At 39.5% G+C, this 27,680-nt stretch overlaps 1 protein-coding gene across 3 annotated transcripts; it reads right to left on the reverse strand.

Annotated features, from left to right (window-relative positions):
- On the reverse strand, nucleotides 1-26,237 carry SUPV3L1 (Suv3 like RNA helicase). 3 transcript variants are annotated; one of them, XM_004427041.3, is made up of 15 exons: nucleotides 25,923-26,237; nucleotides 17,643-17,720; nucleotides 17,164-17,271; nucleotides 16,062-16,176; nucleotides 14,756-14,924; nucleotides 12,745-12,856; nucleotides 10,146-10,223; nucleotides 8,987-9,078; nucleotides 7,810-7,990; nucleotides 7,171-7,264; nucleotides 6,217-6,436; nucleotides 4,886-4,966; nucleotides 4,352-4,528; nucleotides 1,713-1,861; nucleotides 1-483 (listed from the first exon to the last, which is right to left on the reverse strand). In XM_004427041.3, the coding sequence occupies exons 1-15, from the start codon at nucleotides 26,194-26,196 to the stop codon at nucleotides 48-50; spliced, it is 2,364 nt and encodes a 787-aa protein (XP_004427098.2). In that variant the 5' UTR covers nucleotides 26,197-26,237; the 3' UTR covers nucleotides 1-47. The 3 variants fall into 3 exon arrangements, with proteins under 3 accessions (XP_004427098.2, XP_087288227.1, XP_087288228.1); XM_087432101.1 differs by lacking the exons at nucleotides 14,756-14,924; nucleotides 17,164-17,271; nucleotides 17,643-17,720; nucleotides 25,923-26,237 and having other exon boundaries at nucleotides 16,062-16,173; XM_087432102.1 differs by lacking the exons at nucleotides 14,756-14,924; nucleotides 16,062-16,176; nucleotides 17,164-17,271; nucleotides 17,643-17,720; nucleotides 25,923-26,237 and adding an exon at nucleotides 14,085-14,337.
- Nucleotides 26,238-27,680: the final 1,443 nt, after the last annotated feature.

Raw genomic sequence — 27,680 nt, forward strand, 5'->3', positions numbered from 1 at the left:
GGATTTTAAAATAGATTTTTATTTGCAAAAATATAAATAAAATAAAACTAATCTGAATCAGGTTCCTTCTTTCTTCTTCTTGTCCCTTTCGAGTAAGTTCCAGATTCCGTTATTTCTTTGCCATGCTCAGTTCGTTGTGTCAACCACTCTTTTTCTAGCTGTTTCAGCATGTCTGCAGTGAGGAGTCCTTGCTGAACCAATCTGGAAGCAAGGGACTTCTCTCCTGCACTGGGGCAGGGTGGCTCAGCAGCTTTACTCCCTGAAGTTTTGGTGCTGCGCGTTCTTCTACCTTGGCTCTTTAACGTTCCTGACAAACGGGACTGGCTCTCTGCTAACAAGCTCTCCAAATTCAATAGCTTATGTGCTTCTGAAATTTTAATCAGTTTGGTGATGTTGTGCACACCATCTTGGATAATGCCATCTAGTTCTTTCTGGAGGTCTCGAACAAAGCTGGCATCTGGAAACATATCCATAAATCGGTAGCTGGGAAAAAGACATATTACATTATAGCAACAGCTCTTATCACAGTTGCTGACCTAATCTCAATGATATAACTACATGTTAACACTGATTAATTCCAAATGTTCTGTTTTTGTAAACTCTGTCCAGTGCCTTTGCTCAACCTTTATTTCTGCCCCAAGACACCCAAGAAATACGTCTTTATGAGGGTGGGTCATCACTCGTACCTCAAGTGACTCCGATATGCTCCCCAGTGGGACACGCCTCTCCTTTGAGAATCACCCATCTAGAGCAGTCTCTCTCAAATGTTAATGTACAGGGGGCTGGCCCCGTGGCTTGGTGGTTAAGTGCGTGTGCTCCGCTACTGGCGGCCCGGGTTCGGATCCCAGGCGTGCACCAACGCACCGCTTGTCTGGCCACGCTGAGGCAGCGTCCCACATACAGCAACTAGAAGGATGTGCAACTATGACATACAACTATCTACTGGGGCTTTGGGGAGAAAGAGGAGGATTGGCAATAGATGTTAGCACAAGGCCGGTCTTCCTCAGCAAAAAAGAGGAGGATTGGCATGGATGTTAGGTCAGGGCTGATCTTCCTCATAAAAAAAAAAAAAAATGTTAATGTACAAATGAATCACCTGGGGATCTTTTATTTTTATTTTTATTTTTTATTTTTTTTAAAAATGTAAACAATTTTTTTTTAAATTTTATTTATTTATTTTTTCCCCCAAAGCCCCAGTAGATAGTTGTATGTCATAGCTGCACATCCTTCTAGTTGCCGTATATGGGACACGGCCTCAGCTTGGCTGGAGAAGCGGTGTGTTGGTGCACGCCAGGGATCGAACCCAGGCCGCCAGCAGCGGAGCGCACGCACTTAACCACTAAGCCACGGGGCCGGCCCTGGGGATCTTGTTAAAATGCAGAATTTGATTAAGTCTGGGGTGGCCCTGATATTCTCTAGCTCTAACAAGCCCTCAGGTGATACCAACGCTTTTGGTCCAGGGACCACCATTCATGTAGCAAGCATCTAGTGGCCCTTCTCACCTACCTATCTTAACTAGAATCATATTAACTCCTTACATCATTTTTGGAATGGGTATAAACCAGGCTCAACTGTCTTAATGGACAATAAACATAATATAGAGCACCCTGCAAACATGTGCCTAATCTGAAAGAGTAAAAGATCATTCATAAAACCTTTGATTTGCCATATTACTTAGAAAAATGAGAGCACATAAAGGAAAAAGTTGGTACCTCAGCCACAGGTAAAGATCCAAGACATCATGGATAGCTTCAAGATCCATGAGGTCTTTAATATTCTTAGGTGGAAGTAATGGCCATTTAATATATCGGCGCAACCATGAGAAGGTCAGGGGCTCATTCCTGCTATATTGCCTGGCAAACTGAGAGAAAAAGAAGAAAAGGGTTTGGTAAAAGAATCAGAATTCACTTAAATCTGTGATTAGAAAAAAAAAGGAAGCACAACAAAACGTTAACTGGTTGTGTTTGAATAGGCAGACAGGCTGGTTTCTCTCCTTCTTTATACTTTTCTATATTTTAAGAGCATTTAACAATTTATAGAGGTACTCAAAAAAAAAAAAAGGATGATTTCCTTCTTTTTCCAAAACCAGAGCAATAATATGTGCATCAGAAGTTGTACAAGAACTAACTTTCCAGGGCCTGAGTTGATGAACATTTAATGTTCTAAGTTCTGGGCAGACTGTACCTGAAGACTCCCGTTTCTATCCCTTCATGTGATAGTCCTATAACCTCAAATATGAGCTTGATTTTCTGTATCTTGTTAATGTCCTCTTTTATTATACAGAAACTCTTTGAAGTGCCTTGATGCAAGGTTGGTCATGAGTCAATCGAGAACAAGTCTCTTTACTAGTTGTGTGGTTTTGGCCAAGTCACCACTCTGTGCTTCAGCTTCCTCATCGATACCATAGACCCCCACCCTCCTTCTCGACCCATAAGACACTGTTGGAGAATGTGCTTTGAAAACCACGCCGCCCCCGAGACAATGCTGGGCATTATTACATATCACAATATACTATAGGAGGTGGAAATGCAACCATATAAGACCTCTCAAGCAAGAGTTTAAAATCTTTAGCTTCAACAATAAAACCAATTTCAAAAGGTTCATTTCCTGACTAGGGAAAATTATCTTTAAATGTTTAACCTAAGCAAGGTCAATACTTTAGAGAGGCAGGGCAGTTTTAGAACAATTGTGGTTAAATAACATTACGATTTTATTAAATTCAGTGCATTCTGTTAAGTTTAATAAATGCCAAGTAGGATAGCCATGAAGGATGGAAATGTGACTATGCTAAATAAGCAGGCTATGCCAAACACAAGTTCTCTTATAAAGGCAGTGGCTTTAATATTTTTGGCCACCAACAACTAGTGGAAGCCCAATATGTAAAAGAGCTAAGTACAGAGCTGCCCAGAGAGGGGGAGGGAGAGAGGCCCATTTATTCAGATACCTCCATCCAGCAGCCAGCCCTAAAGGAGCTCCATAAAGCACAGTTTCGAAACACCTGTCCTAAGGGGCATCAGAGGCCATCAATGGAATTGAGCTCTTTTATAGTTCAGTAATAATGGAGACCAAGAAAAAAGGAAAAATCTCTAGATTTCACATTCTAATCTGTAAACAGAACACATAAGCAACTGGTGACCTGTACTGCTCCAGACTCCTTACTCCTTAGTAAATGCTTCTGCTTCATTAGAATAGCTGCTTGAAGGATGGTGTGAATGGGGTCAGGGCCATGGGTTCGAGTTCCATCCAGGTCTTTGTTGAATGAACTTCAACCTTATGCTAGCTAGCTCTCTCACAAATGCCAGCTCTAAGAAACATATTTTCTAGGTAAATACCTGGACGTGGAATACCTCAAAGACATATTAATGGAAAATGAAAAAGGCAAGTTACAGAACAATTCATTATAACATTTGTGAGAAAACACCCACACAACAAAACTAGAATTTCTACACTTACACGCATGCAGGCAAATGCAACAGAAAAGGTGTGCAAGGATACACACAAACTGATAGTCATTATGTCAGAGGACTGAGATTGGGGGTGGTAGCCCAATTTAACCTACCTGTAATGTTTTAATTTTGTGTAAAGAGAAAGTATTTATGTATTAATTATGTAATTTATAATTTAGAAATAAAATTTAGAAACAGATTTGATAAGAACAGAGCTAGTATGCAGAATGCCAAAGTCTATAGAGAAGATGGCAGCGAAACTACAAAGAGTCAGAAAAAGATTCAAGGAGGTGACCTTTGGGATTAGTGAGGTGAGGAGGGCACTCCAAGTAGAGGCAATACGGTAAGCAAGGGCCCAGAGAGATGAGACGACACACCGAGCGGGCTGGAAGTTCAGCTCCCACTGCCCTTCCCTGGCCCCCTTGTTTGGGTGAATCTTGTGCTCCTCAGAAGTCAGAGATTTGTATCCTGACCCAAATAAGATAAAAGAAAACGGGCTGGAACCTTGCCACCGAACTCAACGTGAAACAGCAATCCCTGGGCAGTGTCTTGGAGTTAAGAAGAAGGAATACTACTCCACTGCTAATCCCTAATTCCTCTCCCCACCAAAAAATATTACCCAACACCAATAAGGAAAAGACCCCCTTCCCTCCAAAAAAATTGTATTTCATTATTTTTGTTTTAGCTTCTTCACAAAGGCTACCATATAAGCCCAAATACAAAGCAAGAGTCCTCCTTTCCTCAAAAAATTATCTGTAAGGGAAAAAAAGCCACTTTATACTTAAGTTCTTCCGCAGTATCTCATATTAAAGGGTACTCTCCAATTGTTTTATTTTGAGTAACAAAGTATTGTTTGGGGAAAATGCATCAATCTGAAACAACTCAAAATATAAAGAAAAGCTTACCTGTAACAATGAAGAGCAGACAAAAGGCTGCTTCTTGTTGATAGGGGCTGTGCAGAAAACATACCTCACTCGTAGACTTAACGGAATATGCTGGATCAACTCTGCAGAAAATTTAAAATCATCCATATTGCAGACAAAATACTGCCCATCAACTTGTGAAAAGTCTACAAAAATATCCTGGGGGGGCAAAAGATATATTAAGTTACTGGACTGCCTAATTGGGCATAATAAAGTACTTAAGTCTACAAAAGACTATCTCTTTAACCCATAACAGACTTCTAGAAAGGCCTGCTTAATTCACTGCCTCCTCAAACTGACTGACTTCCCCCACAGCCTTCGCAACCTGAAATACTCAGAAAATTGCTCAGGACAAAAGTCTCAGATTCTGAGAGAAAGTTTTGACTTTCAAGATAAACTTCATAAATAGCAACTTCACAAAAACAGACTATCCATTCATGCCCACGAGGTTAATTAGTAATTGTCTGATGTATCAACACTTTCAGAAAAGAGATTGAGACGTGAGTTTGTACTTACAATGAGATTAGAAAGCGTTGTATCAGGGAGATGGTAGGCAAACATTTCAATCTGTTCAGCAGTTGGATGAAGACCAGCTGCCTTTAGTAAAAGAAAAAACAATCGCAAGCTTACTTTTTTTTAAAAAAGGACAAGTTTTCTTAAGTTCTTTCAAGACAAAGTCCTATATTTCAGTCTAAGATATTGCTGAATTAAATGACAAGAATTTGAGTAAAATAGAGAAAAGCATCACCATTTTGCCATTTATTAGCACTTAGGAAAGCTGATGAGATGATTTAATAAAACTAACCAATTATACCCATTGAGTAATTAGTCAATTTTTCCCTTACATTTTAGTTATATTGTTCTATTTCTAAAATCTATGATGATCTGATAGAGTACCAAAAATGCTTTCCAGGGTCTCATTTCTCTCTACTGAACATTTAAAAATGAACAATAAAAAACCAACTGCTTTAACTAGAGCAATAAAATTGACATACAACATACATAAATATATGAGAACTGTCTGAACCGGAGGTCAGTTACCTCTTTAACAGTATATTGCAGTGCTAAGAAACGCCCACAAGTAAGTATAAGCAAAAAAAGAGAGAAAAAGAATGGGAAAGAGGAAAGGAGGAAAGAGATATGAGTGGTGGGAGGGAGCAAGAGCACAAGAAATGAGGTTCACAGGAGGGAAATGGGGGTGTGTCATTACCAACAGCACTTTTTACAAAAGCTACAGAAACAATTTCAACCACAGCTTTCCTCCAGGAACTCTTCCTTACATTATCTCATTTATATTCCTTTTACTTAGGCTCACTGAAAAATGAGATGAGCCATGTTAACTGAATTTTCCAGGCCACTTTAAACTGTAACAGTTAGTTTGTTTACAATAGTACACTTCTGCCTCATTAACTATACCAACCAAAATTTGACCTTGTCCTTACTGGCTCCAAGTTGTATTGCTTAGTGCTGTTTTTGCCCCACACTCAAGGGTTTCTTCTACATTCAAACTTCTGGTAATTTTTCAGTCTGCTGACATAGCTGCGTGCCCACCTGAAGGAACTGTGCCCCTATCCCCACCCACTGCTAGACTACGGGAAGAACTAAAGGAAAATCAGGTTAGTAAACTTGTTCAATCTGGATCTTTCACTTGCACACCATTCTCTGACAACGGGGTCTCTGTGCCTCTCCGAAGCAATACAGTAGGGCTTTCTTGACATGATTTTCATGGCACAAAATTTTCTTTGCTTATTGCTGTTTCCAGGTGTCTGAGGCAAGAGTTTGGAACGAAGGTAGGAAGGAATGACTGTCCTCCACAGAGAGGAAATAATTAACATGTTACACCTTACCCTTATAGGATCCACAGGCCTATTCAAAATTTCCTTTAATAAATTGAGGTCTTCTCGATTCATTGTTGTAACCTCTCCTTCTTTAAATTTTGAACTGAATCTACCAGCTCTGCCAGCAATCTGCAAAGCTTGAGAGGTGGTAATTGGTTCTATTTCTTTCTCTCCCTTTTCGTTGATACTGGGCTTTATAAGGGAGTAAAAAATAATTCTTCTTATGCTCCTGAAATAGAAATAAAAGTGATCTCACAGACTGTGGTGTGAAAAACCCTCCATCATCCGGGTTACTGCAGAAATGCTCACTCCAATTCTAGTTTAGGCCTACTTGTAATCTTGTCCACTATTTACAAAATAAAGAGGTTTCTTGGTAATTCTTTTTCTTCCCTTTGAAGAGTATTTTTTAACAACCGTGTAAATTTAGTAAAAATCATCAAATTGTACATTTACAATGGGTGAACTGTAGTAGTATGTAAATTATACCTCAGTAAGGCTACAGAAAATAACTTTTTTACAAGTAAACTACATAATCTGTTCTCAGACTACTTTTAGAAGTTGGCCGCCATTAATGGCTTTGAATAGTTCTTTGATTCACAAAGGTGTTTAGATGCTTTCATTCCCCAGAGAGGAATATTTAGGCTTAATACTGTCACCCCTAGAGATAATGGCTAGACTCACATGCATAATAGGCACTCACACACTTGCTGACTGAGAAATTGAAAATAAAGTGAAGTAATAAAACAGCTTAGCAGTGGTAAGGAGCAGCACTCAAAAGTCCTAGTGCTACGAGATATTTTCTTTTTAATCCCTCAACAGCTGTAAGCAAGATAAATCTCAGATCTATACTATAGTACCCATTCTCCTAAATCAAAGTGTTTGGTCACTCTAATGCCAATCAGAAATTTTTTAATTGCCATCTAACCCACTGAATATCCATGATTATTAAAACAAATTACTTACAAATTAAGTCCCATGCCAATTGCATCTGTAGCAACCAGGATTTTGCACGGATCATCAGGATCATTAAACTTTTTTGCTTGAGCAAGTTTGGTCCCTAAAATAAGAACAGTTTATGTTAAATCAGTGATCTCAATCTTTTACTACATCAAACTAAGTATATCTTGGAAACCCTCATTTTTATGGATATAACTCTAATTGTTTCAAACTTATTTCTTTATATCCTCAAAAGAGCCACCTATCCTTTATTTCCACTCCTTTAAATATGCCCACATAGAGGAACAGAATCCCCCACCACATTAGTCTTATCACTCCTGAGGACACTTATTAACAGATATCAGGAGTACAACTTGAAGAATATTACCAACTTCATATTTTAATGACACATCTGTAAGAAAATCATCAGCTCAACATTTAAAATAGTCTAATAGCAGCAAATAACAAGAGCTAAAAATAATTAAAATACTTCTATACCCACTAAGATGAATTAGAGAAATATTTATTTTATATGACCTATAACAAATTACTAATATATCAAGCAACTTAATTCAATATCTTTTACTGTGTTTTCTATCCGTATCTCAACATAAATGGCAAAAATAAGAGATTTCATATCCTGTCATGATGAAAGCCAGTAATTACCAGGTGGGAGACTGCCATATATCACAGCTGATTCCAATCCCCGAATTTCAATCTGTCGGCTCACAGAATAAATATCATTCTTGCTAAAACAGACAATGCAGTCCCCAGGTCGAAGGTTGTCTAAAGATTCTAGTGCATGATCCAGCACAGTAATGGGGGTAAGCCTCTTATAGTTTCGAACCTACAATAAAGACATGATGTTGTAAAATAACACACCTAACTCAACTTCTTGTGAGTAATAATTAAGTGAAAAACTTGCAAAGCAATCAACAGTAGCTAAAAACCTAACAAGTTCCAGTGTTTTTCAAGGGAAAACATAGAAAAATATTTATTATGAAATTATAAATATTACCATCAGTTTTCATTGGTATTTCTAAATTAATAAAGTGTTATATACTGTTTCATAGATTTTCAAAGCACTTTCATATATACATGATTTTCATAACAACTCAGTAAGCTCAGAAGGGTTATTAATTGTTATTTCCATTTTATGAAAGAGTAAAATAGATCCCAATAAAAGATAGGTCTGATGAGGATTGTTCTAGTTCTAGCCTTCTGTGATTTGCCTAAGAACGCAAAGCTAGTAACAGGAAAGCCCAGACTAGAACCCAGAATCTCTTCCACTACATTCCATCGCTCCCTGAAAGCTCAGCACAAAACTGAAGTAACAGGCCAATTTTAAAATATTTCTTCATCTTATTACAGAATTCTGGTGAAGAAAACGAAAAGCAGGATGAAAAGGAAATCAGTTACTTCCTCCTACTCTAGGAATTTGAGAAAGAGATACAAACTATCTCTAGCAATTAGATGGATATCAAAGGCCCCAATATCTGACATCTGAGACTAAAAACCACAACCTTTTGCTGAGCCTCAAACTTTCAACATTCCTAATTTATTTAATTGTAAAGAGATCTACTCAAACTCCAAAAGCTTTTGTCACGAGAAGATGAAGAATCTCCTGTACTTTTGGAAGACGTAGGGTGTGATGGCCACTCTGTCAGAACATCAGATCATGAGATTCAACCAAAGATGTATGATCTAGTCAACTACAAGGAAATGAAGCTTTCTTTTTATTTAAGTTCTGATTTTGCCACTATCTGGGGCCTATGAAGCCACTGCCGGGGTACTCTGGGCTATTTGCTATGCATCATTGAGAACAAAGCATATGATCTGGTACCTCCACTTCCTCCCCAGTTGTGTACATAAGCTCAGTAACCAGATCAATAGCAGCAGATTCTCCACACAAATGGACTTCTTCAGCACAGAGTCCTGTATAAAATTAAATATGCAACACTTTAGATAGCAAAAATACTTTGAGCCTGCTTACCTATTGCTTTACAACTTTACCAAGTGTTTTCATAAATATTATTTCTTTGATTCAAACCTCAAAACAACAACCGTCTAGTGGGCAAAGATTATCTCCATTTTTATAAATCTCAGGGCTTTTAAATTGCTTTGGCCAAGGTTTTGAGTCTATTAGAGGGCAAAGCCAGTCAGGACTAAAACGTGGCATTCTGATGGCTAGTACTGAACACTAGTCCCACACTTGTGGTTTTCAAATTAGGCTCCATGGAATCACCGAGGTGCCTCAGAGACTACAGGCTGGAGCAGAAGAACCTCCAAGCTCCTTAATCCTGCAGATCCACTTTCATCTGTTTTACATTACAGGCTTCAACGCATACTCTTTGAAGAGTTCAGCTATTTGTTTCTAAATTTGATAACACCTGCCCTACAACAGGCTGATCAAAAATTCACTCTACTATCAAGCAGTAGAAACATTCCTTCATGTTCATGGACCTCAAGAACTCCATTCCCAGGAGCCTATCCTAAAGAAATAGTAAAATAAATAAATAACAAGCTCCGGCCACAAACATTTTTACTGCAGCATTATTAATAATAGGGAAACTGTTTAACCCTATGAAACAAATTATAATACAGCTCTTCAATGGAGAATATGCAACATTAATATGTGGTGTGAAAAAAAGTCTATGAAACAACAGAACTGAAAAAAAGCAAGATATATAATTATGTATATTCAGAAAACACCATATGCGTGAGAAAAAGACACCAAAATATTAATAGTGGTTGTTTCAATATGGTGAGATTTGAACATTTTAACTTTAACTAAATGGGTATGCTAATTTTATAATAGGAAAAATGGACTTCCCATCATTAAAATAATATTTAGAAAATAAAAACTCACACTTAGCTGACTTTGTTTGATTTGTGTCGAAAAGAGAGGATCTAGCTGGCTCTATTTGGCAATGTCAAACAGATAAATGCATCCCAGTGTAGATGTCACAAAGCACAGGTTTTATAGCATTAAGACCACCTACCTAGAAGTGCTCTGGTCCAGGCCCATCCTCTGGCTGGATCTTTAATCATTTGAATTTCATCAATCACAGCCACTTCATCTTAAAATAAAAAGTTATCATGAACAATACGATCTACTTAAACAGAATTATAAATAAATTACAACGCCAAAATTCAAGCTTTCATCACCACTATAATCATCATTATTGCTCACTAAGTGCTTCTTTTCTGGCAGGCTTGTTCTAAGTGCTTTAGAGTTATAACTCATTTAATCCTCACAATAAACCTATCAAGTAAGTATCATCATTATCTCCATTTTACAGAAGAATAAACTGAGGCCCAGAGAAGTTAAGTCACTGGCCCAAGCTTACGCAGTATGTGCAGTTAGTAAGTGTTAAGATCTAAAAACATGAAATTCAAACCCAGGCCATTTAGCTCCAAAGTCTACACTCTTAACCACTCTACTGCACTGCCTCCCAAATTGAGCAGGTGCATTTGTCCTATTTTCTGCCAATTTCGCAGGCAGCCTAGAGAATCTACCTAATAAGAACGAACACACCTACACAGTAGCAAAAGAAGAAAGTAAGTATCTATGCTTCCAGGAACAATGAGCAGATAGCCCTGCTGTAAATGATGCATCTCTACCACAGGAACCCAAATGGGTGTCAGAAGCAGAAAGTGGAGTGGGACGTGTAATTCCCTGAGCTCCAGCTATGCTCATTCTTGGGGGTTTTAAGTTCATCACTATAGCAAAAATTAGTGCCTCATTTTATTTTCTAATGCCAGAATGTTTCCAAACATATTTTTTTATTCTTTTTAAGTCATACAAATTATATTTTAATTTTATTCCCAAAATACCAAGGAGTTGAAAAGGACACATTAAAAAAATTTTTTTTAATATGGCTGCAATGACATTTAGGAAACAAAAGAAAGCTAATTTTATGCTTATACAATAAGTATAAAAATTATTTATCGCTGGGCCGGCCCCGTGACTTAGCGGTTCAGTGCGCGCACTCCGCTACTGGCGGCCCGGTTCGGATCCCGGGAGCACACCAACGCACCGCTTCTCCAGCCATGCTGAGGCTGCATCCCACATACAGCAACTAGAAGGATGCGCAACTATAACATGCAACTATCTACTGGGGCTTTGGGGTGAAAAAAAAAAAAAAGGAGGAAGATTGGCAATAGATGTTAGCTCAGAGCCGGTCTTCCTCAGCAAAAAGAGGAGGATTAGCATGGATGTTAGCTCAGGGCTGATCTTCCTCATAAAAAAATAAATAAATAAATAAAATAAAATAAAAGAATTACTTATTGCATCCAGGTATATACAAACAAGATTAGAAAGAGGGGACAGGGCCGGCCCCCTGGCATAGTGGTTAAGTGCAGGCGCTCCGCTGCTGGCAGCCCGGGTTTGGATCCTGGGCGCGCACCGACGCACTGCTTGTCAGGCCATGCTATGGCGGCGTCCCATATAAAGTGAAGGAGGATGGGCACAGATGTTAGCCCAAGGCCAGTCTTCCTCAGCAAAAAGAGGAGGATTGGCATGGATGTTAACTCAGGGCTGATCTTCCTCACAAAAAAAAAAAACAAAAACAAAAAAACAAAGGAGGCAGAAGAGGGAATTTTGATTTATAAACTTCTGGGCTATTTGAATTTTTACAATGTATTATTTTTATAATAAATTAATTTTTAAAAACTATCCATTTACTCAGAAAGTTAAGATTATTAAAATGAACAAAACAAGCTGCCAAATAGTACATAACGTATAATCCCTATTTTATTTAAGATACATACCCACAATGCACATATAGGTATATGAATACACAATATGAACACAAACATAGAAAAAGTCTGGAAATGTACACCACAGGGTTAATACTTGTTCATTCTGGATGAGTGGGATTGAGAGATTATATATGTTTTTTTTTCTCTTTGAATTTTTATATTTTCTATAATGAAAATATGACTGCTTGTATAAGAAGAAAAAAATTTTCATTTAAAATATTTTCAAAACTACTTAAATAGAAGTTCATTGAAGTACTGTATATAATAGGGAAAACTTGAAACAACCTAAATATCCTTTAATAGGGGAATGAATAATTTTAGTGACTAAGATGGAATACTATATAACAGTTTAAATGAATAAACTTGATATATATATAAAAAACAAGACCAGATCTAAAAACATGTGTAGAATAAAAAGCAAATTGTACAACAGTATAATACAATAATCACATAAATGTTTTAAAACACACAGTGTACAGTATTGATAGGTAATATATATCAGCGATATAAAACAAGAAAGATATACACCAAATACTTGATAGCAGTTGGATCAAAAGAGGGGAGAGGAACTGAACTGTGGAGTGATACAAAGGAAACTTCGTACTTGTTAACATTTTAGTTCTTTTAAGAGAAAAAAGGAAAGAACATTCAAAAGCAAACATGACAGAGTTTGGGATTTACTAGTGGTGGTAGGTACTGGGTATTTGTTCTACTGTTCTCTTCTTTGTCTCAATTTTAAAATTTTTTTCACAATAAAAAACACATTTCATATGTTCATATGTATTTTGAAATAAAAAAATACTAAATCATAAAGTTTTCAAAATGGTGTATACATACAAGGAGTTGCAACACTGCACATCTCAACAGTACAAGCAACATGGGCAGCCTGTTTCCCATCTGGCTCTACTGTCACACGCTCTTCACCTGTTACCAAGTCACAAGGCACACCCTAGGATGACAAAAAGAAACCTGGAATTATTTCCACCTTGAAAACAATAGCAAAAAGAAGTTTTTGATGTTTAATACAGTATTCTCTCCATTACCATCAAATTTATTTGTCTAACAGCTAAAACAAAATACAATCAATTCTTTTTAAAAAAATTTTTAATAAAAAATAAAAGCCACTCTCTTATATAACCTAGGTAAACTTGGAAACATCTCAAATCAGCTCAATTCTCAGGTAACAAAAGCATGAGAAATTATAGCAGTTTCACTTTTTAACTCTGTACATTTCTGTACTATTTTAGTTTATTAAAATAAAATGAACATGAATTGTTTCTACATTCAAGAATATTATAAATAAAATTTAAGAATGTAAAGGCCTCCTAAGTTAATTCCTTGCGAAGGACCAACATCAACGCTATGGCACACGAGAGCGATCAACCACCCCAGTTTGCCCAGGACTGAGGGGTTCCCCAGGAGGAAGGACTTTTGGTGTTAAATCTGGGAAAGTCCAGGCAAACTGGGACAGCTCATCTCCCTGGTGGCCTGAAACTAATCATGAGGAAACATCAGACATATGCAAACTGAGTGACAACTTACAAAACAACTGATCTGTAGTCTTCCAAAATGTAAAGATTATGACGAAGAAGACTGAGGAACTGTCTCAGATTAATGGAAACTAGAGATATGACAAGCAAACACAGTGTGAGACCCTGGACAGAATATTGGTGGAGGAGGGGAGTGGTGTTACTACTGGACAACTGGCAAAATTTGAATACGGGGGCCAGCCCGGCAGCGCAGCAGTTAGGTGCGCGGGCTCTGCTTCAGCGGCCCGGGGTTAGCAGGTTCAGATCCGAGGTGCGCACCAACACACTGCGTGTCAAGCCATGCTGTGGTGGCGTCCCATATAAAGTAGAGGAAGATGGGCACGGATGTTAGCCCAGGGCCAGTCTTCCTCAGCAAAAAAAGAGGAAGACTGGCATCGGATGTTAGCTCAAGGCTGGTCTTCCTCATTAAATAAATAAATAAATAAATAAATAAATAAATAAATAGAATATGGACTGTGGATTAAATAATAGTATTCTATCAATATTAAATGTCCTGCTTTAGATAAATATCCTCTGGTTATGTAAAACAAAAGTCTTTGTTCTGAAAGTATTTATGGATAAGAAGTTATTATGTAGCAAATTACACAAATTATTCAGAACAAAAAATAGAGAATGCAAATTACCTACCAAAACTGGTAATCTCACATTATAAAGTCATAATAAAACAATGAACCAAAATGTGGCCCATTTAGGGAAATAATGCCTTAGACCACAAAACATGCAGTCCTTTCCAGGTTTGAAAAGGTGGCTTCAGTCTTTTATCATTAGTTCTAGTAGATAGCATCAGAGGTCTAATCTAAAAAAAGGTAAATTAACAGAGTAGTGGTTAATTTGGAGGAGGCAAAGGATGGGTTCAGAGGGAATTTCAACTATATTAATATTTTATTTCCTAAAAAAGTAAATAAAACAAGTTATGGCAAAATGTTAGAATCCGATGAGAGTTGGATAGTGGGCTCAGGTTATCTGTATGTTATTCTCTGCACTTCTCTGTATATGTGAAATATTCTGTAATATTGTATTTCATTCATTCTAATACACATATTTTTTCACATTTTAGTATCTCTGAAATCAGGATACATCTTAACAATTGATGGCATGTCAGAATTCAGTTGGCAGCATCTTTTTCTTTCTCAGTTGTACACAAAATAATGGTACATCTTACAATTGACAGCTGCTTAGGTGCAATGAAATACAGCAATTTTTGTTAATAATACTATATATGCTCTTCCCCCCAACCTTCACTCTATCCCCCCCCAAAATTAACAAGAAAAAGAGCAAATATTTCATAATATACTGACAGCAGCATTACTCTTTTCGAAGATCTCATGAGCCAGTAATTTTAAAGGGCCACAATACACTCCAGATTTTGCTGACAAGTATTTCTGGATTGCATGATAAGTCTTTCCACTGTTTGTGGGGCCTGAATGGAATATTATCTTCCGTTGTATGGCTCTGGCTTCTGGATACCTAAAACATGAGTAGGTAAATAGCTTAATCCCATTAACCTCAAAATCCATCCTGGCAAAGGTATCAATTCAAAAAAATTCCAATGAAACATCCTCTTAACATTCACAAGATAGCATCTTTGAAAAAGTAAATTAAATGACAATGACTGCTTTCCAAGAATGGCATTTACTAACTAGAGGACAGAAAAATGCAAATTAATCTCCTAGATATGTTTACCATCGTACACATCTCTTTTCCTCAGGAGTTACTTAAAATATGTTTAAACTGCTATCAGCTCCACTGATAGGTTCACATCATTTTGACAGCTTGAAACACATGACCCTATAAGCAAATATTCTCAAGCTTCTGAACTTCAATGTACACAATACAAGGACCGAGTCTTCTGCTTCTGGCCAGGATGAGTGGTACTGGACTTTCCCTCCCATCACAAACAAGAAATATAAGCAGTAGCTACTTGGGGACATGGACAACAGGCAGTGCAGGACTACAAGCCCCGAAAGAAGGGAACACTTGAGATGAGCCCTCCTGTATCCCAGCAGGACACAGGGAGGTGGAATGCAAGCAAAATATAATAGTCTCACTGAGCTGAGCAGCAGAGTAGCTGAAGCAGATGGAATTTGACGGGCAGAGTGTGGAAGGGAAGAAAGGGGGCAGTGGAGAGGGAGCTTGGAAGTCTGTGTGGGGGTTCCCCATGGGTCCTTGGCCAAGGGCTGGGCTGAACAAGTGCAGGGCCTAGCAGAGAACAGCTTGCTAAGGGTTTGAAGGTATGGTCTCAAAGAGGTGGCAACGTGCTAGGAGATGCTGAAGTTCCAGCCACAGTGGTGGTGGAGGGGGCTCTTTAATACCCGGGGCATTCAGCTGAGACACCAGAAAGGCCACACCTGAACCGTAAGGACAATACTCTAAAGTAAGGGCTACTCTAGATCTGTCCTAATAAAACCTAAAACCAAGTCTGATCAGGATCAAGGGGAGACACCAGGTAAATACCTGCCAAAATTAACTGCCAGTTTTTTAGGGAAAATAACACAATCTAGACTCCTTATGATTTATCACCCAGCACAGAATAAAAAAATATAATGATCACTAATCTCCCAACTAGAAACTGAAAATTTCAAATCCACAAATGAAGAAACTAACCAGTTTGGTGGTATTCTTAAGTCACTGATTTTACGTAGATCATCCTTACATTCCAACACAGGAAATATCTGTTTTGCATGTCTCAAGAAAAATGGAAATAAATCATCCACATGAGCTGGAAAATAAAACAGTGCATTAACATATGCAATCTACATGTTACCCATAACTGAACTTAGTGAAATCTTTATTCTTAGTGAGCTAAGTTAGGGGGACATTGCCAGGATAAAAAGAAAAACCCTGGAGCAAGGAACTCTATCCTTTTCTGAGATCCTGCTTTGTCTTACATTCTCCTCCTAATTTCATTTATATTTTCTAGGAAAACAGAAAACTGGCTGCCAACCACCATGTTCTATTCCTCCACTGCAAACAGGTAATGATCAGTATTGGTGCAAAGTTAAATTAAAAATAAAGAACCTGGAAATATACATTAGAGAGAAGGCCTGTGGTTACTGAAGAGAAATGCAGGTGCAAACATTTTTTAAACTACAGAGACCACTGAGAGACAAAACATGCAAGTGAACTGATTCCTCAGCAAGAAGTCTCTACACCTTAGTGGCTCTGAGGAAGGTGGGGCTGTGTCCCATTTTGCTTTGTATCCAGGTTCTACCTCAATGCCTGGCACAAGGTAAAGGTCTAATAGTCAAACACATTTTAAAAATATAATCAAAGTCAAACTGCCTATGGGAACAAAACAATGATGCTCTTACATTTTTTTCTTTTATAGCAAGAGCTTTGTCCTGATACGAGGAAAAACCCAGTGGCAGAAACAGATGGAATTTGCTATGTATTAATTCTATCTTGCACAAGAGTTCATTTTATGGTGGCCTATACTAACACATAGTGGAGAGGAGATGTGACAGATGAGGGCCCCAGCCCTCCTCCAGTCTAAGACACATGGGTGATTTAATAACTAGCTCAGGGACCTACTATAAAAGCAAAAGGACCTAGAAGGCCTCCTATAACAACACTGAATATTCTACAGAGGATGTTAATAGGGCCTATTCTCAAAGAAATAAGCCCTAACTAGAGAAATAAACATGGCATATGAACAGAAATAGAAAGTTATGTTCAACAGGATTTTAAAAAGTCTCTTAACACTTGCCTGCACTGAAGCAAATATCATTCAAAATAATGTGAATGTCCACATCCAGGGAATGAGATTGCAAGATATAATTTCTAAAGCTTATGAAAGCTTGATGGAAGAGACGAGCTGTGGGAAACATAAAACCAAAATAGGTAGGGCTTATTTTTCATTTCATTTCTCATTTAAAAAAGTACATACACACATCACACCTAACCCAACAAAATGTATTTTTTTTGGTAGTAGTACAGCTAGTTTATTATGATCTGGGCTAAAACTGAAATCCTAGCACAACGTGAAGGAAAGCTGAATGCACAGCTCCTTTGCCATGTGTCTGGTTCACCAGGGGCATCTTGCCAGTCTCCTGCCCAGACAGAAGCAAAGGTCAGGAATGTCCTCCAGATTACAATGTACTTATGTCCAGGCCACACAAGGTCCCACACAATACTGATAAAGCTGTGATCTAAGAAGTAATAAAATATCTCTAATGAAAGCCTTACCATCAAGTCCATAATCAGCACCCAGCTTCTGAATTTCTTTCCTCTTGTAAAACTTATCTAAGATCTTCTTTACTTCATCTGGAAGAAAAATATCAAAATTTAACATTTGTTTACCATTTGTTTTCCAGATAGAGAAACGCCTAAAAAGCAAAAGAAACTTGAAGTCATAACACTCAAGGCAGCAGCCTACTGAGTGTTGCAAGAACCTGAAGGTTTTAGTTGATCACAAGCTCTTTTTTTTTTTCTTTTTAAAGATTTTATTTATTTATTTTTTCCCCCCAAAGCCCCAGTAGATTGTTGTATGTCATAGCTGCACATCCTTCTAGTTGCTGTGTGTGGGACGCGGCCTCAGCATGGCCGGAGAAGCAGTGCCTCAGTGCGCGCCCGGGATCTGAACCCAGGCCGCCAGCAGCGGAGCGCGCGCACTTAACCGCTAAGCCACGGGGCCGGCCCTGATCACAAGCTCTTGATGGTTTAAGGGCATGGAGTGTCTAGAAAAATTATAGTCAAACAATGCAATATTCCTGTTATACTGCAGAAGAATAAGCAGGTCGCTACAGGATTAGACAGCATCCCTAGCCTCCATCAGGCCACTTTTAGATAACCATGTTCTGTTTCATTTACTTACAGCCATTCTGCACATCTAATAGCAGCAGCTAAAAGGTATCTAGAAAGACAACCAATACTGCAAAGGCAGATCATCATGCTTTCACACAAATGACTAAAGGAGGCAGGGATGATCTTTAGCTTGAAGAAGATGATTTTAGGGAGAACAGATTACACCTATCTTGTTCTAGATGACATAACTAAAGTTAGTGGGAAATGAGGGAGGCAAATTCCAGTGGAATTTACACAAGACCTTCCTAACAATTAGAACAGCAAAAACGGGTTGCCTCACAAAAACGCCAGCCCTTTGTCACTGAAAGTACTCAAGCAAGGCTTAGATGACTGTATTTCAAGGGTGATGGCAGAGAAACTACGGTGTGGTAGGAGAGGCTGAATTAGATGCCTGGTGAAGTAACATGCCACTTTGCACCAATAACTTTAAAGGTATTAATCAAGCTGAGATTGTATTAACTTTGTGCATGTTAAAATACTACTGCATTATTCTGTAGAGATAAAATGTTTTACTGATCCAGCTACACACTCTGCATTTCTGGGAAGGCAGGCCAAAATTGAGGATACAGTCTTTGCCCGTGAAACAGAAAGGCCAAGTGGCCTGTTTTTTTATCTCCTACAAAAGTACCAACCACATTTTCATGCAACCACAACACACACAACGCTCACTGAAGAAATTAAGCCTGAACAAAACATCCCACCAACAAGAATTTGTTTTGCAGAATGAGGGAATTTCAAAATCGCTAGTTTAGCTGCTAGAGTTGCCCACAACTAATTGTGAGATACATACATATATATCTCCTATTACAGGCAGCTATCCTCATAAGTCTGGGTTTCTGTTACTTTGTACCCAGTGGAGGCAACAGTTTCTTTGCACCAATAGTGGGAAAATCGGTGACAGATAAAAGATCTGAAAAAAGCATACACAATTGCTTGGGGAAATTCTGCTGATGTATAAACTCAATACAAACTGATGACATCACATTTATTTACAATTAACCCATTTTCTGTAACTAACACTCCAGTGTTATACAAGAATCATGATAAAATGCGTCACGAACACGAGGTTTCTCATGCTAAGTGAAAGAAACTAGTCAGGAAAGACCACATATCAGATGATACTATTTACATGATATGTCCAAACACAAACAGAATATGGATTAGTGGTTGCCACATGCTGGACAGAGGGGAGTGGGAGATAGGGGAATAGGGAGTGACTGCTATTGGGTATGGAATTTCTTTTTGGGGTAATGAAAATGTTCTAAAATTAGATTATGGTGATAGTTGTACAACCCTGCAAATATATCAATCATACCCTTTAAATGGATGAACTTTATGGTATGTAAATTGTATTTTAAAGCTGTTTTAAAAAAGGAATATTACCCACACAAAACAAGAGGTTTCTTTGTATCAATACTTTATTTTATCTAAAAGAACTTTCTAAAATCCACTATCAATTTTTTAAAGATAACTGCAAACACATTAACACAATGGAAATAGCACTGAAAGAAATTGTTATCTACAGAAGTATATGGAAATACAGTTTTGTTTTTCATAAAAATTAAGCTTTAACTGTTTCATTGTTCCTAACAGAATGACCTGATTTTTGGTCATAATTAGTTCTCATTAAAATTAACAGTGATTAAAGGAGACACTCTCTGGATTTCAGCGATAGTAGAAATGACTCAGTCACAACAACGTTTAACCAGGTAATAGCTTTCTTCCAGCTCCCCGCAATGGGAGCCTGCCATTTAATATCCCTATGTTGGGATTCAACTACATTTGCTAAAATTGAGAGGCCAACTGTAAACTCTAAGCCAGTTGCATTGTGTTTTAAACAATTACCTATTCTTTTGAGAAAACAAAATGTTCCAGACAGTCCATAAGAGTAGGTTCTCTTCTAAAATGTAAATGTCTTCACATGAGTCTTTACATGAAAATAATGATCCACTTTACTCACTCCATTTACATCCGGATGAAGAACAAAGTAGCTATTATCAGAGGCTTGGGACTACTTAAACCCAAGTGATTTACCCATTTTATTAAAATGTTTTAATTCACTTGTTTCACTGTACTCATCAGTAATTAACTAGGGCCGGCCCCATGGCTTAGGGGTTAAGTGCACGTGCTCCGCTGCTCGCAGCCCGGGTTCGGATCCCCTGCACGCACCTCTTCTCTGGTCATGCTGCGGCCGCATCCCACATACAGCAACTGGAAGGATGTGCAGCTATGACATACAACTATCTACTGGGGCTTTGGGGGGGCAAATAAATAAATAAAATCTTAAAAAAAAAAAAAAAGTAATTAACTAGAAGCCCATCTGAATACACCAAAGCTACGTGCTCACTTGAGGGTTGGAGAAGCAGATGGGAAGGTATGCAACTCAACTTCTTCATAATAGAATTGGAAAGGCCAAAGGCACAGTGGAAACACAGGTGGAGAGAAGTGATCAGAATAGGTTAGAAAATCTCTAGGATCCAAAAAGGAAAGGCAGAATCAATCCTGAAGAGATTGTATCAAAAACCACTTAGTCGTGGCATTTTGTTCCTACCCCATTAATATTATAACTAGTATTACTACCCTTGTCATTGAATATGAAGATGTAGCAGATATTGTACTAGTAGTGGTAGAACTCATGCTGAATCTTTCATGGCATCACAAAGGGAATTATACAAAGTGGTACTAAATTTGCTAAAACTGCCACTATTGCAGCAGACAGCTGCATTACGCCAAATGCCTCTGACCTTTCTGCATCTCAGAAATGATGGGTGATGGGTGTTGATGGCAGCATTAAGACTGAGGAGTCTCGGCTAGTCCCTACACCCCCAGACGTGTCTACCTGATACACCTACAACAAATTACGACGACTTTGTTAAGCCTCTGCTCTTTCATAAGGTTCCTCTTGCAACCAACAGCATGATTCTCATCTAGGAAGCTAGATGTGCTCTGATCAGAAAAGTGTTGCCTAACAGCCTATACAGGGACTGTCTCCATAATCTTGACCCTCTTAGCATTACAGTCCAATTCTGTACTTTGTAAGTGGTATGCCAGAACATACCAGTCCAGGTGTTTTAACAAGCAAGCTTCCCCAAACTCTGACTCCAGTTCACCCTACTCATAGGGAGGTGAGTGGCTTCAACCCTCTTGCCACAAATCCAAGTTCCAATCTGCACCTACCCATCTACCACTACTAGAATCTATGAGGAAACCACCACAATCTGCCTCAATTAATCTGATACCTTCCCTAGGAGTCACAACCACTAATAAAATCCACCATCAATATTATCTGTTGCTGCCACCTCCTGTAAATATGCCAGTGATGAATCAAAAATCAAAGGAGAGGGGTCAGCCCTGCGGCCAAGTGGTTAAAGTTCTGTGTGCTCTGCTTCGGCGGCCAGGGTTCAGATCCCAGGCACGGACCTACTCCACTCATCAGCCATGCTGTGGAGGCATCCCACATACAAAATAGAGGATGACTGGCAAAAATGTTAGCTCAGGGTTAATCTTCCTCAAGCAAAAAAAAAAAAAAAAGAGGAAGACTGGCAACGGATGTTAGCTCAGAGTGAATCTTTCTCATCAAAAAAAAAATCAAAGGAGATCATGCTCTAGAGGTACATCTGTTACCTGTGGGCAGCCCGGGCTCACTAGGCTGATCTCAAGGCCTGGGTGGTACCTTCCTCCTTCACTGCTCCACTTGACACCACCCAAAGCTTCCAGCTTAGTCAACTTTTCCAGAAAGTGGAGGGCCACTCTGCTGTCAAAGGTAGCTGTACCTCATTGCTAGAACTTCCCAACACTTAAAAATTCATAACAGTGCCCAAAATACTTAAAAACACTGCTCTGGCAGAGCCAGCTGATTATAAGTAGAAATATATCTAAGGAATTTTACACCAGCTATTAACAGCCTAAAGAAAGAGAGGCTTAGAAAAACAAATCCCTTATTTACACAATAAGCTAACAATTCATACATTATCTTGTTAAATCCTCACATCAAACTATATTATACAGATTTGGGCTTTAGGGGAATAGTTTTCCCAGTTTCCACACATCACAGATTCTAGAGCAGGATAACAACCCAACAACTTTTAATTCCATTTTTCAAATAGCAAATGTTTAGTACAAATGATTTAGTACTTGTTAAAACTAGTTTACATTTGTTCATCCCTTTACACTTTTCAAAGTGCTTTGCCAAACATGTTATGATGATTTTCAGTCCAGACATGTAGGCAGAGAAAATATTATTCTCATTTTACCAATTAGGAAACGGAGAAAAGGTAAGTAAACTGTAAATCAGGCTAGTCACTTTAGTGCTGTACGACTATCACAAATATGCACCATCTTTCTACTTGTGGTCAGTCAGTCTACATCCACATGGCTAAAAGTGTTACCATCAACCAGAAAAAACGTATATATGTTGAGCACCTACTCTGTGACCAGGCCAGTGCTTGGCAGGAAGGAGACATTCAACAAGTATTTGTTGGGAATAAAGACAGTGTCTACCTCATAAGGGTTATTAGGAAGATTAAATAAGTCATATGCTTAGAACGGTACCTGTCTCTAGCAAACATTCAATATTAGCCATTGCTATTAAAAAAAAAGAAAGAAAATGAAAGAACCACAGGGATATTCTAGGCAGAGGGACTAGCATGTGTAAAAGGCCCTAGGGCAAAAGTGCACATTTCATCAATATGGCTGAACATGAAGAGTGGTGTGCAATGAAGCTGGAGAGGTACCCAGGCCACATCAGGTGGGCCTTACAGTCCATATTAGTGATTGAGGACCCTTTTAAACTGGGGACAATGGAAAAACATTAAACAATTTTTTGGAGGGGAGCAACATAATTAGATCTCTTTAAAAGAACATTCTGACTGGGGCCAGGCCAGTGGCATAGTGGTTAAGTTCGTGCGCTCTGCTTCAGCAGCCTAGGATTCGCAGGTTCACATCCCAGGTGCGGACCTACACACCTGCTTTTCAAGCCATGCTGTGGAGGGGTCCCACATACAAAACAGAGGAAGACTGGCACAGATGTCAGCTCAGGGACAATCTTCCCCAAGCAAAAAGGGGAGGATTGGCAGCAAATGTTAGCTCACGGCCAATCTTCCCCACTAAAAAAATTTTAAAAAAAGAACATTCTGACTGCAGGTAGAGAATGGATTAAAGAGATCAAAGGTGTTCAAGGAGACATGTAAGAACTATTTCAACAGCCCTGTCAAAAGACAGAAGCTGATAATTTAGGTTAGGTTGGTTGCAGTGGAGAAGGACAGAAGTTAATTACTTCAATAAATATTTATGAGGTAGAAGCAATATGACTTGTCAACTGGACTTTCTGATTGTTAGATGTATGGGGAGGGGGAGGGGAAGAACCAAGACTAGCAGGTTTTTGACCGAGGACCTGGAGAAGGAGCAGGTTGAGGCTCAGGTAGATAAGTTGTCCTGGACATGCGAAGGTCAGATGCACACAGGAAACCCAAGTGGAGATAGCTGGTAGGCAGCTAGATATACAGGTCCAGGGAGAATGAGCACGGTCCAGGCTAGAGACAAAGATCTGGGAGGAATACTGACTTGAGGAGAAAGGAAAGAGAATGAGCACCCTAGGGAGAGAACACAGAATAAGAAGGGAAGGTGACATAAGACAGAGCCTTGAAGTAACCAACTTTTTGGGCAAACAGCAGGCAAGAGATTGCGAGGTAACAGCTTCTTGTCTCAATCTCTGTGTGAAAATCTTGATACCTTAACCACGTGGCTACATAGGATTGTAGTAATTCACTGTTGTCTGGAGTCCCTCTTGCAACGCTGAAAAATCATTCTAGCAAGTTCAATGTCTGGACCAATCCTAGTCAACGGAAATGAAAAGTCACCCAGCACACACTGACTCAATGAGGTACCTAAGGATTCTCAACCAGAAGAAAACCTGGTGTGACAATTCACGTCTTCATTCTACCTCCTTACTGGCAGCATCAAAAGCACTTACACTTTCAGGTCAATTGCAATAGCTACACAAAATAAGGATTTATCTTTTTTTTTTTTTTTGTGAGGAAGCTCAGCCCTGAGCTAACATCCATGCTAATCCTCCTCTTTTTGCTGAGGAAGACCTGCTCTGAGCTAACATCTATCGCTAATCCTCCTCCTTTTTTTCCCCAAAGCCCCAGTAGATAGTTGTATGTCATAGTTGCACATCCTTCTAGTTGCTGGATGTGGGAGGCGGCCTCAGCATGGAGGGAGAAGCGGTGCCTCGGTGCGCGCCCGGGATCTGAACCCGGGCCGCCAGTAGCGGAGCGCGCGCACTTAACCACTAAGCCACGGGGCCAGCCCTAGGATTTATCTATATTTAAATCTAATAAATAAGGCAAATTATCTCACACAAATTACTGAATGCCTTAAAATAATATAAAACAAATGGGGAAATTGTTTAACACGTTTAGAGTTTCAAAATATGAAAAAGTTCTGGAGATCTGTTTCACAACAATGCAAATATACTTACTACTGAACTTTACGCTTAAAAATGGTTAAGATGGTAAATTTTATGTGTTTTTATCACAATTTTAAAATAAATAATAAATAGTAACATAAATAATTACATTATCAAAATTTCTAAAATAAGCTGGCTCCCAACTCCAAGTAAAGTGAAACAGCTTGCTTAACATCTGCTTCGAAGAACTGGTTAAAGAATAACAGAGTTCCATCACGTTTTTAGTGAAAGTATTGTACTTCTGCCCTGAAAAACAAGATTTGACCCATAGCATGTTGTACTCTATACTCTGAAATTACAATAGGACGCAACAATGTTGCTGGTTGAAATTAACTGCCTGGAGATAGTTCCTGGAGGGCTAATGCCTACAGCATCCCCTCAGCCTCCCAGAGCTTCATTTGGTCAGAGGAAACTCCCTGACCTCCCTAATCACCCAGAAACTAAAGAAGTACACTCCTACAATCCGAAATTCTCCGTGAAAACATTTACATGCCTCCCTAATAAATCTATCCAAAGTTAGTTTTAGAGACAAAACCCACTGCCACTTGCTGATGCTAGGCGACTCCTTTCTCTCCGGAGCCCCGGATGATCAGGGTAGGTACCACTTCTGGCAAAGACATTCTTACCACGTTCTACTTTGTGTTACAGTAGTCATCCATATGTCTCTCCTCCCCACAAGACTGTAAGTTTCTGGAGTAGATCTGGATTTGAGTCTGGTTGTTCTTGGCAACCATCATACAACCTAACAGTGTCCAGTTTGCCTAAGTGCCCACTCAGTGACAAAGAATCCTGAAAGAAGTCCTCCTCAGGCTTTTCACTGCCCCACTCCCTTGCCCCTTCTCGGCAGCAACTGTTCTGGGCAGCAAAGGAGGAATAAAGAAGGATGCTAGAAAAAGCGGTCATCCACCTAACGACTCAAAAACGGTTCCATCACAAGAGGCTTTAAACCATTAAGAAAGGAGGGCAGTGAAAGGGAAAAAGCCACTTCTGGAGTGGCACATTAAAAGATCAATCTGACACAGTCCCAAGCTTTGAGAGGCTCACAAACCAGCGAGGGAGGTGAACTCTGACAGTCAGGACGACAACGCTCGAGGGGACCTCGGGTCTCCAGGGGAAGGGGGTGCATATTCCCGCAGCCGCGCCTGGGCCCTGAAGACACCACCCCCGCTGCCCTCGCTAGCTCCTACACTCACTCTTGTCCAGAGGGCGGGTTAGCTCGGCCCCGACGTCGCCATCCGCGCTGGGGCCCTGAGGTTTCACAGTCAGCGGCACGAACAAGGAGGTGTTCGGGGCTTTGGAGCCTCCTGAGGCAGAAGAGGAGGCGGAGGCAACGGCAGGAACGCGCCCCAGACCCCCGGGAACGGGCCCAATGTGGGCGCGAAGGGCAGAGCAGACGGCTGCCCGGTGGCGAGCCTGGCGCCCCGCCGGGAGCCGAGCCCACAACAGGGCACACCGGGGGAAGGACATGGTGGCCACAGGCCCTACAAGAGGCTGACTGCAGCAGCCCCGGGAACACGGCGGTGGACAGTGACGCGCATCGCCAGCGCCTACTGTCTGGAAAGACCCAGACCGCGCAAAGGAGCTGCCCAGAAAAACGCCCGATCAATAAAGAAAAAGTAGTGCCCTAAGAGTGCTCTGAAAAGGAAGGAAAAGCTTAGAAATGGAAACCAGAAGAGATAGGTTCTTGTTCTCTCTCTCTTTCATTGGGGATTGGGGCCAGCTTTCTCTAAAGAAAAGACAAGAATCGGGCACCTCTGGAGATGTCACAGATGAGAGGAGGGGCCTGCGAGCTGTGTTACATGACCCCCTCAGGCCCTGTTCGAAGCGCGTGTTCAGAGGCACGTGGGCAGCGGGGTGAACAGTGTGGGGAGGACTGACGCAGAAGCGAGTGCGTGTGCTGTGGGCACTAGTGTGGCTTGCGGACCTGAACGCTGAAGAGCATTTCCCAAAAGTTTCCTGGATTATTAACTTCTGTTTTCTGATAGAGTAGCATTAGAGAACATAACTTGATTTGCCCTTTAGGAACGTTGCCAAGGTACTTTGTTCTGCAAGTTCTTAGGTAAACCCCTTGTATGACAAGTGTGTAAGTACTTATACTTTAATGTGAGCAGTTTGTGTACATCATCCTAGTAGCTGATATGTCACGACTGCATAGCAAAATGTCCTCCCTACCCCAGCAAAAGTTTAGTTTTATTTGCGTTAGTTGGATGCTGTGTCATGTGAGATTGCAACGTATTAAATTCAAAATACGCTATTCGATTTTCCACATCTCTCAGTCTCTGATTATACTTAAAATACTAAGTATATTTGTGACTTGAAGGAACGTGTCATGTAATACGTTATATTGTGTGTCAAATAGGATTCCAGTAACAATCTGCTATGTGCCTTTGATTCACAGAATACTTTTTAAACATCAGGGATAAAAGTAGACGGTCGCTTCCCCTCAAAGAGTTTCTGATCAGGTTTTAGTGATAAAGTATACGTTAAATAATGCAAATATTTACTACTTCTAGACTAATGAGAGTTCAAAGAAAGGAGCAATTTCAAAGCCTTGAGATTTCTGCAAGACTTGTCAACAAACAAGAAAAATCTCAAATAATCTAACAATGCACCTAAAGGAACTGGAAAAAGAAGAACAAAGCCCAAAATCAGTAGAAGAAGGGAAATAATAAAAATCAGAGCAGAAATAAATGAAATAGAGACCCAAAAAAATAGAAAAAATTAATAAAACCAAGAGCTGGTTCTTTGAAAAGATCAATAAAATTGACAAACCTTTAGCTAGACTCACCAAGGAAAAAAGAGAGAAGGCACAAATAAGTAAAATCAGAAATGAAAGGGGAGAGGTTACAACAGACACCTCAGAAATACAAAAGATTATAAGAGAATACTATGAAAAGCTATATGCCAACCAATTTGACAATCTGGAAGAAATGGATAAATTCTTAGAATCA

This window comes from Ceratotherium simum, chromosome 6, assembly GCF_057802395.1.
Source record: "Ceratotherium simum simum isolate JZ-2026a chromosome 6, ASM5780239v1, whole genome shotgun sequence".
NCBI classification, from domain to species: domain Eukaryota; kingdom Metazoa; phylum Chordata; class Mammalia; order Perissodactyla; family Rhinocerotidae; genus Ceratotherium; species Ceratotherium simum.

Bases quoted from the DNA above. Each gene is read 5' to 3' on its own strand.
- SUPV3L1 (XM_004427041.3), bottom strand. From the start codon at position 26,196: ATGTCCTTCCCCCGGTGTGCCCTGTTGTGGGCTCGGCTCCCGGCGGGG. The intron at 7,265-7,809 runs GTAATTACTGGC...TTCTTATTTTAG, and splicing joins ATATGGCAGTCTCCCACCTG to GGACCAAACTTGCTCAAGCA. The intron at 6,437-7,170 runs GTAAGTAATTTG...TTTCTATTTCAG, and splicing joins ATTGGCATGGGACTTAATTT to GAGCATAAGAAGAATTATTT.